The sequence below is a fragment of the Panthera leo genome, chromosome C1, assembly GCF_018350215.1.
Source record: "Panthera leo isolate Ple1 chromosome C1, P.leo_Ple1_pat1.1, whole genome shotgun sequence".
Lineage (NCBI taxonomy): Eukaryota > Metazoa > Chordata > Mammalia > Carnivora > Felidae > Panthera > Panthera leo.
In genome coordinates this window covers 42239181-42251995 of record NC_056686.1, presented here as the reverse complement: position 1 = coordinate 42251995, position 12815 = coordinate 42239181, and the positions used below count along the sequence as shown (strand labels likewise).

At 36.7% G+C, this 12815-nt stretch overlaps 1 protein-coding gene across 2 annotated transcripts in view; it reads right to left on the bottom strand.

Moving 5' to 3' along the window:
* Positions 1–12815, bottom strand: part of ZYG11B (zyg-11 family member B, cell cycle regulator) — a 91871-nt gene that overhangs the window by 33638 nt on the left and 45418 nt on the right. For both annotated transcript variants that reach the window (XM_042951324.1, XM_042951325.1), the window contains exons 4-10: positions 12455–12595; positions 9622–9798; positions 8202–8266; positions 4071–4170; positions 3758–3808; positions 1117–1278; positions 964–1011 (exon numbers count right to left, since the gene is read on the bottom strand). In XM_042951324.1, the coding sequence (XP_042807258.1) occupies positions 964–1011; positions 1117–1278; positions 3758–3808; positions 4071–4170; positions 8202–8266; positions 9622–9798; positions 12455–12595 (744 nt within the window). The remainder of the gene's footprint in view (positions 1–963; positions 1012–1116; positions 1279–3757; positions 3809–4070; positions 4171–8201; positions 8267–9621; positions 9799–12454; positions 12596–12815) is intronic.

Below are 12815 nucleotides of genomic sequence, written 5' to 3'. Positions count from 1 at the left end.
AACAAACACTGATGTATATATATTTTACTCACTAATCTATGCCTCCCATGATCTAATTCCTCAAAAGCACAGATCTGCTCTAAAAAGAGCTTTTACCACACAGGCATGTTTCTAATGTTGCAGTGATTAAAGTTAACAAAACATTTGATCCTTCACCTTTATCTCAAATCCTAGAGGGCTCACTATGTTTTTTTAATTTTTTGTGTGTGTGATTTAAGCTCTTTTTTTTTTAGTTTGTTTATTTTTGAGAGAGAGAGAGAGAGAGCATGAGTGAACAAGGGGCAGAGAGAGAGGTAAAAAGAGAATCCCACGAGGGGCAGAGAGAGGGAGAGAGAGAATCCCATGCAGGCTCCACACTGTCAGCTTGCAGCCTGAAGCAGGACTCAAGTTCACCTGCTGCAGAGCCTGAGCTCACCCGCTGCAGGGCTCAGAGCTCACTGGAAACAGGGCTTGAGCTCACCAGAAGCTGGCTCGAACTCACCCTATGCCGGGCTGGAACTTACAAACTGTGAGATCATGACCTTAGCTGAAATCAAGAGTTGGGACACTTAACTGACTGAGCCACCCATGTGCCCTTGGAATATCTAATTTGTTAAGCAGTCTTTTAAGTAGTAATTATTAATTACCAAACATAGCATGTGAGAACACTTACAATTTAGTGAGATTTTTTAATGACATTTTCCCCCTGATTATAAAAGTAAAATTGGCCCACTATAAAGCTTTGTATTATTCCAAAAAATATAGAGAAAATTATGTAATTTATATTTTTCCTTTTAATGTGGTGAAAATCCTAATATGTATACATTGTTTTATGGCCTGCTTTTTTTGCCACTTCATTATATTGTATATATTTTCTGATGTCATTAAGTGTTTACAAATAGAGAAACAACTTTCAATGTATTATCTCAGAAGAAAAATAATTAATTACAGCTTGGAATTTAGCAGGAAATATTTATATCTTACCAAAAGTCCTAGAACTTTCTGTTGAATGGATGACTCAGTTGGGAAAGACTGTAAAAAGAAAGAAAAACCTGTAACTACGTAAAGAATCAAATATAATAAATGAATATTTTAATCAATCAATGTCAAAACTATAGGCTAAATTCCCATTCTAACCTCTAGAACCCGCATGAAGAGTTCTAACCCTTGGTTTTCAATAAAATGTCTGCAAGTGGTTGGAGATTCGTCTGTGAGGTTCCAAAGTGCACTCAAAGTAAACTTCAAAGTAGTGTCCACTGAATTTTGATTGGTTTTCTGCTTCACTATTTGAAGAAGTTGCTGAAAGAAGGAAAATACAATGAATTTCTTATCACTAAGCTGTTACTACAATTGGTGGTAATAATTACAAGTCATGAGGATTGGTCTTGTGGCTTAAAACATTTCCTAGAAAGGTTTTTATAAGTACAACAACCAGCTTCTTGGATAAGATTTTTCCTTCAACAAGAAAAAAAATATAGGATCTTCAGAAATCCTTTATTATTCTCATCATCCCTAAAATCTAATACCCTGTAAATAAAATAAAACGCAAAATGATTAAAGCTTAGGACAAACTATCTTACCCAATCAGTCACAGCATATATTCATTTCAGATCCTGGGATAAAAAAAGTGGAGGGGGAGAAGGGGAAATGAAACTAACATTTATTATAAACATCAGCAAATTATATCCTATATTGTAATACTGTTATACCCATTTTTTGGGGAAAGGAAATTGTGAGAAATATTAAGTAATTTGATCATAGTCAACTTAGTATGAGAAAATAAGAACTGGGAGACCTAATTCTATATAATTCTAAGTTTTCCTTAAGAAAAAAAAAAGGACAAATTACATATAATAGTAAGAGAATTAAAATCTACATTGGCTTTGAATAACATCACAGCTTTGAAATTCCCTTTGTAAATCATTTCTACTATAGCCTTACCCTAAGAAATTTAAGTTTGAAAAGTGAATGTTTTGAGACCTAGATAAGGCACCCATAACTCCATTTTTAGATAATAATTTGGGGGGGGGGGGGGGGGGGAAGGGTGCTCCGCTCAAACAGATACAAGAAAACATTAACGAACACTATTACTTAACGTTACATACAATTCAGGAAAAATTTTTTAAGAAACAAAAACATCTAGGTGCAATTATGTAACTTAATAAGCATAGTGCCTAGGAGTGTGGTACTAGAATTTGCATCTGTGTAACCTTGTTTGCTAATTTAATTCTTTGATTCCTCATCTGCAAATTGTGGATGATAATTAAGAGCTTCAAAAAAAGAAAAAAAAAAGCTAGTGATTACCACTACTACTGCTACTAATTTCTGCTTAAACTAAGCTTAATTTTCCCCCAAAGCATGTAAGTGGATGACTTCCTTAAAATCTTTAACTATACCTCCAGCCAAAATTACTGAAACACATACATAGCAATAAATAGCCATATTTAAAACTAAAAATATCATTCCTGAAAATAGTAAAAACTAAGTAAAAGTAGCATCCTTTTCTACTTATCTAACATATATCGTATTTTGTGCTAAGTACTTAGCATATATTCCTTCTTAATTTTTTTTTAAAGTAAGCCCTATGCTCGATGTGGGGGCTTGAGCTAATGACCCCAAGATAAGAGTCACATGCTCTATTTGACAGCCGGTCAGGCACCACCCCTTCAATTAATCTTAATTTCCTTTTCATTTAATCTTCATAATAACTGTATAAGGTAGTTTATAGAAACTACAGCTAGTAAGTGATAAAATTAGGAATAAACCCAGATATGTTGACTCCAGAATTCCTACTCTTTCTATCATACCATCAACAGCATTCTCCTCTCTTTACATTACTATTTTCACTCATATTGCTATTATTATACTTAGTAGATTATATTACAACCATGTCTACATAACTATTTTCTCTACTACTTCTTATAGACAGACTACTCTTATGAACAGAAATTATAGATATAATTCGATGTGAATCCCTCATCTAGTAAGGTGGTAGAAATTTGCTAAGTATCCTATACATATTTATCAAAGGAATGACTTTCTCATTATATACATAACTCGTAAATCATAAAAAAAAAGGGAATCTTTCGGGGTGCCCGGCTGGCTCAGCCGGTAAAGCGTGTGACTGTTGTGGGTTGAGCCCCATGTCAGGTGTAGAGATTACTTAAAAATAAAATCTTAAAAAGGGGAAGTCTTTCATTTGCCTTTTCTATCTACCATTATTGTTCACACACATCATGACAGGATTGTAACAAGAAACTCTGAAGTGGACTGCTTTCCTCCACTCTTCCCAAGAACACTGTTTATATTTATTTTCTTTAAAGCTTTTAAACTTTTCATTGTTCACTATATCATCTCCTCAACTGAATGTAAGCAAGCAAAATCATTTGTCAGTTATCTAAATTATCTTTTCCCCCCAAACCATGTAGCACAATCTTATGCCTATGGCAGTGTCTACATTTTCTTCATAAATAACAAAATAACAGAATTTTAGAACTAGATAGGATCTTAAGGCTTATTTCCAATGGTTCACATGGTTCCAATGGTTCACATAATTTGTCTAAATTGACAAACTGAGTTTACAAGTTAGATCCTAGGTCATCGGACTCCTAGTTCAAGGCTCTTTCCACCTCTGTTAGGGAATAAAGCTACCTCTATGAAAATAAGTGAATACATCCAGTTAAAAGTAATGAAATACCAGAAGATAACACAACACTGCCTGAAAACAATGAAAATGAAAACTCTCTAATGATCTGCATAGAGGGTATAACAGACTTACCCTGACAATGAAGAGTTCAGCACCAAGCTGTGCAGTTTGTTCTGTAGAAAGCTGTAAGCAAGCAGATGACAAAGTAAATGTCCAAGAACTCACTAGTTAGTGTCAGTTTAATAACATTCACTGTAACAAACTCTAAAGGTCAGACTAAAATCTTTGATTAACATGCAGTTCTGCAATATTGAATGTAGACTGAACAAACAGACTGGCGAAGAGGTGTACTAACTTTTCTGGCATATAGATTTTGGGGGAAGTAGTAACTGTAATGGGAAATAGCTGCCTACATAAAATTATTCAATCATAGGAGTTCAGGTACCTTGGCAGCCAGGATGGAAATGATAGCAACTGCCATCCTTTGCATGTTTTGATCCTCATGGTTGCAGAGCCACTGCATGACAAGCTTGGCTGCTTCAAACCTGAAAACACACAAGAGGGTTTCATGAATGAATCCTGGAGGCTCAAGCACAGCCTTACAGCTCTAGCTGAGCTGATGCTACAGTTCAGGTAGGTGCGAAAGAAAGGGAAAATTCCTCTAACTGATACAGAATAACAATTATACTTCGTGTTCTGGAGCCGGTGCCTCATTATTAATTCTGAAACTTTGTAAAGAAACAAGAGTTTGGAAAATATCAAAACTATCCGGCATTCATTTTCTAGATTGTAACATATTTCTATTCTGTAGTGATTTCTACACTGTATTGAGTTTTTTCTGGGTTCCTTACAGTACCTAGCACAACAGAAATAAATATTCATTCATTCATTCACAAACATTTATTGAGCCCCTGCTTTGTTCCAGATATTGTTCCTGGTGCTGGAGATCGAGTAGTGAACAAAACAGTAGAAATATTTCTACTCTCATAGAGCTTACATCGCAGTATGGACACCAGATCATAAACCAAACAAGTAAAACCTATGGTATATGCTATAGAGATAAAAGGAGTAAACAGGTAAAAAGGATAGGAAATGTTGAATTTTAGGTACGGTAACTAGGAAAAGCCTCACTGAAACTTTTAAGGAAGTAAGAGAGCTGGCCATGTGGATATCTAGGGGAAAAGCATTCCAGGCAGAGGGAAAGGTAGATACAAGGACCCTGAATAGGGAGTATGCCTGGAGGTTTTGAGAAATAGCATGGAAGCCAGTGAGGCCAGAACAGAGAGAACAATAAGAAGTGTAGTACCAAGAGATGAAGTCATTAAAAAAAAAAAAAATTTAATTAATTAATTTAAAAAAATTTAAAAAAGAGATGAGGTCAGAGGTAACAGGGGGACCAGATCTTAGTCTTTGTAAAGAATTAGCTTTTATTCCAGATGAGATGGAAAGTCATAGAAAGATCCTAAGCAGAGATATGACATGAACTGACTTATATTTTTAATAGGATTATCCTATTAGCTGTGTTTAAAATGAACTTCAAGAAGGCAAAGAAAGAAGCAAAGACAACAGTTCAGAGGCTGCCACATGATTCAGGACAGAAATCACTTTTAGCCCAGTCCAAGTGGTAGAAATGGAAGTGAAGAGAAATGGTTGAATTCTAGATATATTTTGAAGATAACTGGCTTTGTCAAAGGACTGAATGTGGGGTGTGAGACAGGAGAGAAATCAGGACACCACCACAGAATATATCTGATTATCTTACCCACAATTTCATCTTTCAAGACTCAGCTCATATATCACTTCCTCTGAGAAGCTTTCCTTGACAAGTTTATCACTGCCTTCTCACTGCTCCTTAGCATTTGTTTGTAACTCTGTCAGAGAGCTGTGGTTGTCTGTAGCCTCACCTGTTCCTTGGGGTAAAGGACCATATCCTATCTAGCCCTCTTTACCAAGAACTCATTATAGAGCTTTACACACAAACAGTGTTTAATACATGCTGGCTGAATTATAGTGATATAAAGTACTCCTCTGCAAATTCCATCAAATTTACTGTTGCCTCCTTTCTATTCCCAAGGCCATCTCTGATTGTTTTATGACAGATTCCTAATGGGCGATTCTGCCTCCATTGTTTTCCCTTCAATTTGTGTCTACACATCAGTAATACATAAATCTGTCAGAAAACTTAGTTATGATGTCACTCCTGTATTCACAGTATTTTTGGACTCTTAACAATGGGCCCATACTTTCACATCTTTTTTCCTGCCTACCCTATGCTTACTGCTTGTTAGTCCCCAAACGTGCCCTAGTTATGAGTTAAGATAGCTTGATAGTTAACAGCACAGATTCTGACCTTCCTTGCATTTTGGGGTTTGAATTTTAGTTCTACCTAATGTTGCTGATATAATAAAATAAACTCTTTTTTTTTTAATTTTTTTTTAATCTTTATTTATTTTTGAGAGAGAGACAGCGTGTGAGCAGGGGAGGAGCAGAGAGAGAGGGAGACACAGAATCGGAAGCAGGCTCCAGGCTCTGAGCTGTCAGCACAGAGCCCGACGCAGGGCTCGAACTCACGAACCATGAGATCATGACCTGAGCTGAAGTCGGATGCTTAACCGACTGAGCCACCCAGGCGCCCCTAAAATAAACTCTTTTACCATGTGAAGCAATGCCATAAAGTCATTAAGCATATCACACACACTGAATTCAGTCTGGATTCAAGTATCATTTCTACCACTTACTAACTTTGGGGACCTAGGGCAATTTCCTTAATCGCTATGAACTTCTATTTTTTCACCTGCAAAATGATAAGATCTATTCTATAGGATTGTTGTGAGGATTAAATGATACTACACATAAAGCTTAAGATTTAGTATGGAACTTGGCACGTACCAAGCTTTTGATAAAGGTCATTTTTTACTGGTATTATTATCAACTTCTTCTGTGCCTTTATTTGTGCAGTTCCCACAACATAAAACAATCAATTCAACCAGCTCTCATCTTCAAAGCAACACAGCATGGATGTAAAAAGTAGAGGTTCCGGAGCCATTCTGGATTTAAATCTAAATTCTGCTACTTGCTATCTTATCACCTTAAGAAAGCTACTAAACCTCTCTATGCCTCTGTTTCTTCATCTATAAAATTAAGATTACAAAAGTAACGATTTCACAAGACTGTAAGGACTGAATAAGCATAAGTAAAACATTTAGCATAGCATCTGGCAATAGGAAGTGCTTTATACAGGTTAGTTGTTATCTTTATGATCTCAAATGCCATCACTAACATGAAATCTTTAATGATCACCAATCAGATGAAATCTTTCCCTCCTCGTTTGGGGGCCCAATGCATTCTGTCATCTTCTTCTATGAAAAATTCTGTCTTCTGTTATACTCATTTTTCATTCATTCATCCACCAAACATCCACTTAAGCACTAGAGACAAAGAGATTAACCAATCACAATCTCTGACCACAAAGAAGCTCAAATCTAGCAGAGTGCATTGGCTAGAGCGGAGGTTAAGTAAACTATAGCCTACATATAGTGATTTTAATAGCTGTGGGTCCAGCTGCCTGTTTTCTAAAGTTTTATTGAAACATAGTAAAATCCCCATTTCTTATATATTGTCTATGACTGCCTTGGAGGTACACTGGCAGAGTTAAGTAGTTCCAACAGAGACCCTATGGCTCATAAGCCCAAAATATTATTTGCTGCCCCTTTAAAAAAATTTGCCAAATCTTCAGTTAGTTGATACTTTTCTTTTAGGAGAGTGACTATGTCCTTCCTACATATGACTTCATGTAATCAGTACAGATGCTCAATATTTATAAAATAAAATTAGTAATCTACATGAGATAGCTGTTGTTATATTTTTATCCAAACTATTTATTTGAAATAGTAAATGGAACACCTCATTCCTCAGCTGTGCCAGATAACAGTGTACTGTTACCTGAATAAAAGTAAATCACAGTAAAATTGCTGCTTGAGATATACACTTTTCATAAAACCACAAAATGCCACCATTAAAAAATTATATTTAAAATATTAAGATGACAAAAAAAATCACCTTTTTAGCTCTCAAATCACAGTATCCTAGAAAACAAGGGAATCGTTTATACTTATTTGAATCCAACTATCTAACCTCCCTTAACCTCTGGTTAAGAAGTTTCTTCTATAACTCAGTATCAAATAACAGTAATAATAAGAGATATGATACAGAGAAAAGAACTCTGGACCTAGAACTAGAAGACTTGAGTCTTTCTAGCCTTGTAGTCACTAGACACAAAACTCTGATCAAGACATGGAATCTAAATGCCTCGGTTTCTTCAGCCTACAATATTGTGTGGATATTCTAAAAACCATAATATAAAAATATACATTTTTAAGCAAAGGGCTATGAAAACAGGGGCCAATCTGCTATCAGGAATGTCAAAGTACTAAATTAGAGAAAGTAGAGTTAGCATTTCATAAGTTAATGCACAATCCCATCCACATAATTAACTGTACACCAAGGATATCCCAACTGGTAAGAAATGGCCCAAGACAGATTTTGCCCCATTTTACGTTCTAGGGCTATCACTTGCCTGTTGAATGGAACATCTTGAAGGATCCGGTCACTGCAAAGTGAAAGGAGGCAATTCTTCTGTAACTAAAGAACCAAAGGGAGAAAAAAATTCCTGAATGAAATATTGCTTTGTTATTTTTTAACCAGGGGTAGCCTTTATAAAAAAAGGTGGCTGATGAAATACCAATGATTTCTTACAACTTTTATTCTGCCCACCTATTGTTGAAAGACTAACTTCCACTGGACCCATACAAGTTTACTTGCACATTTTTTTTTTTTTGTCTCCATTAGACAAGATAGGATAATAAACAGAATTAATACCAGCTAATCTCCTTCCCTTCTGGTGGCCTTTGGGTGGATCTTGCTTTTTCTTCTGTCCACCTGGCTTCCAGAGGCCACAAAAGCCAAAGCCTAAAGTTCATCCAATTTGGCAACTGCCCTCAATGAGGGAAGCTATCTTTAATGATTCACTCACCAATCTGGGTTGTCATTTTTACTTGGTTTTTCACCTCTGAGTATTTTTTTAACATAATTTTTTTTAATGTTTATTTATTTTTGACAGAGATAGAGAGGTAGCATGAACAGAGGAAGGGCAGAGAGAGAGGGAGACAGAGGATCCAAAGTGGGCTCTGTGCTGACTGCAGTGAGCCCGATGTGGGGCTTGAACTCACGAACTGTGAGATCATGACCTGAGCCAAAGTCAGACACTCAACTGACTGAGCCACTCAGGCACCCCAACCTCTGAGTATTTTTTATTAATTTATCAACTGCCTGCTAAATTTTAATTAAAAATATAAGGGTACCTGGGTAGCTCATTTGGTTGAGCATCTGACTATTGATTTCAGCTCGTCATGATCTCACGATTCATGAGACTGAGTCCTGCATGCTAATGGGAGTGAAGCCTGCCTATGATTCCCTCCCCTCTCACCCTGCCCTCCCCCTGCATATATGCACATATGCTCTCTCTCTCCCAAATTAAATTTAAAAAATTTTTTTAGTATAATTCAAGCAACATTTTTAGTTTTCATCCTGAGGACAGGACAGGTTATGTAGTCTACCATACTGCTAGAAACAGAATATCCACGTCTTACTCGTTTCTGTATCCCAGTACTTGATAGTGCCTGGCCCAGAACAAATAGGCTATGGCTGTTTGCTGAAATTATCACAAACTCAATATTGAGGTGGAAGATGTGTTTTTTTATGGTTTGCACTATTTCCCTCAACATTTGGATTTAAATACTTTTAGGCAGGGAATGCACTCTTTAGTTTTCCACTTTTCTGTTGTCCTACACTCAGTCATACCATAAATTTATTACTTTACAGCCTGTAAAGGCATTTGAAATTCTAGTCTTGGTCTACTAAATTGAACTTTATGGAGATAAGGAGGAGGGTAGGGGATACTAAAAGGACTACTTGATTAGGAATTCCCACATGCTTACCTGCTGGTGATTGGGAAAATGTTCCATGGCTTTGAGCAGCAAATGGGTCACATCGGCCAGCAGTCGGACAGGCATTCCTGCAGCAAGATCTTGCTTAGTTAAGTTAAATACACAGGCGCTTGCAGCAAGTTGTACTGGCAAATTCATAGGGTGGTTTCTCATCCCAGTAACCACAAGCTGGAAAAAAAATTAGTTCTTTTTATTTACAGTATAAATACAAAACCTCTTAACGTAGCATCATTACTTTGTTATCTATGATAATTTCTATGACATCTTATCTTTTTTATCCTCAAGTGCAAAGAGCCTAGGGCATAGTAGTCACTCATCAACATGTAGTTCCTGCCTACCTGGTTCAGGAAGGTATCAAGTTGTTCATGTTGGGGTATTTTTCTGTTGGGCTGATGAGTTTTCTCTATTCAGATAACTCATCTTTGTATTTCTCAGACATAGTACAGTGCCTATTATACACTAAGCACTAAATAAATTTTTATTGACTTTATAGTAAACAAGTGGCAAACTTTTCATTTTCAAATCCCGACATTCAGTTCCTTGAGGACACTGCTAAAGTTACAGTACCATAAAATCCATTCACTTCCCTCTGGGCCTAGATAACCACTTCTCATCTTTTCCTCTCTCCTCAAGCCTCCCAATCTTCACTATCAGCTGAAGACCTTGCTTCCAATTACACTGAGAAAATGAAAACATTCAGAGAAGACTTTCGGATTCTCACTACCACATGTATCCCCTTTACCAGTATACAAACACCCAAATGCTGCCTTCCTGCCTACTACCATAGAGGATCTTTTGGGCTCATCTCTGAAAGTAGGCCCTGCACTTATATGCTAGATCTTTCCCTTCTTGTTTACTCAAGGACATTGCTCCAGCTCTTCTTCCCTCTCCTATATCAATTTTTCATTCTGTAGTGGATCATTCATATTAGCATAGGACAAACAAGCTATTTTTCTCCCATCTTAAAAAAGAAAAAAAAAAACCTCCTTCTTCGGTTAACTATCATCTTTTTCCTTTGCGCTCTTTTGCAGCTAAATTCCTTAAAAGAATTGTCTATATTCTTTTAAATTTCTCTGTACCATTCCCTGAATCAATGAATAAGTATTTTAGAGGAGGACTAGAGGTCCTTTGTTGCTCAGGTTCATAGTAACCAAAACCAAAAAAAGATAATTCATATAGCAAGTACCAATATCCTCTGGTATATATGGAGGGGATGACAGGTGTTGGGGATAATAGCATCTCAGTGATTGAAATGTTAAGCACCCCATTCTCAAAATTTAAGATAACTGGCTGGTCAAGTCATTTTTGGCTCTGCCACTAACTTACTGTTACATTATTTAATCTCACAGACCCTCAGTTACACAATCTGTAAAATAAGAGATAAAACTTTTCTCTTGGGATTATTGTGCCCACTAAATGAGGCATCAAATATAATACAGTCCTATATTCACTGGCTTCAAATGTGTATAAGAATTATCTTTGGGGATTATAAAAATGCAGATTCCTGTCCTCATCCAGCCCTATTGAATCTAAATTTCTTGGAGTGGGGTTCACAAATATACTTTTATTATTTTTTTATTTAAAATTTTGTTTTTATTTTTACAAACATGCTTTTAAAATAAACAATATTCCAGACTTCTGGTGGACAAAGGCCCACATTCTTTTTTTTTTTTTTTTAACTTTTTTAACATTTATTTATTATTGAGAGACAGACACAGAGCATGAGCAGGGGAGAGGTAGAGAGACAGGGAGACACAGAATCTGAAGTAGGCTCCAGGCTCTGAGCTGTCAGCACAGAGCCTGACACGGGGCTCGAACTCACAAACTGTGAGATCATGACCTAAGCCAAAGTCGGTCGCTTAACCAACTGAGCCACCCAGGTGCCCCCAAAGGACCACATTCTAACAAACACTGCCCTATGCTATCAACTAAAATTAAGAATCTTCCTTTCTTGGGGCACCTGGATGGCTCAGTCAGTTAAGCATCCAACTCTTTTTTTTTTTTTTTTTTTTTTTTTTTTTGATGTTTATTTATTCTTTGAGAGAGAGAGACAGAGAGAGAGCATGAGCAGGGAAGGGACAGAGAGGGGTAGACACAGAATGTGAAGCAGGCTCCAGGCTCCAAATTGTCAGCATACAGCCTGACGCAGGGCTCAAAATCATGAACTGTGAGATCATGACCTGAGCCGAAGTCGGACACTTAACTGACTGAGCCACCCAGGTGCCCCAAGCATACGACTCTTGATTTCAGCTCAGGTCATGATCTCCCGGTCATGGGATCAAGCCCCAGGTTTGGCTACACACTGTGCCTGGAGCCTACTTAAAAAAAAAACATACTTTCTTGGCCTTCAAAAGCTGTCTGGGTTAAGAGATTTTAATTGAGGAATAACATGAATTAATTATGAAAGCACAGGTGGTTAATAAGTGTCATGGAAAGATGCCTTATGGAATTCCAATACTGTATTTCTTTAAAAAGTCTATATGGAAGCAATACAATGCAGTATTGTAATTCTAGTGTTATAATTCAATTTTCTACTATAGATGGTGAAAAAAATATCACACTGGTCACTGGTTTTAGGTAGTTAAATATGAAGTGGAAGGCAATGATGTTGCTTAATGAGACTACTATAATACTTCAAAAACATTATGCAACTATTTTCTCTCTCATTTATGGCTAAAAATTAAAATCATACATCATCAATCCCATTACCCACCCCACCCCCCAAAATCCAAAGATTAAATGCAAATTTTCACCATTTTCTTCACAAAACCATCATCTATATCAAGGGAGATAATTTCAAAATGTTCATGTTCCTTATTCTTACCTTTAAAATTTCTGGCTTTGTTTTTTCCATCACATGAGTCAGGCTAAAAAGGTGAAATAGGGCTTCCCGGACAAAGAATGCCCTTTCACTGTACCGCTTCAATGCTTCTGCAATCTGAGTTTCATTGGCTTCTCCAGACACCTTTGAACATAGCCAGAAGATTAGATTTTAGGATTTTTTCAACCCTCTAACTTTCCAAACATCATTTGCATAGATGGCACCCAGGATAACTATGTAAGGCCTGAAACAAATGGGAATGATTACTTTCCAACCTACCCAGGATAGTCATCCTGAGAAGGTGGACGTATGCTAAAGAGATGTTAGATAGGCTTAGACCCCCCTATAAGCCTTTGGGTAAGAT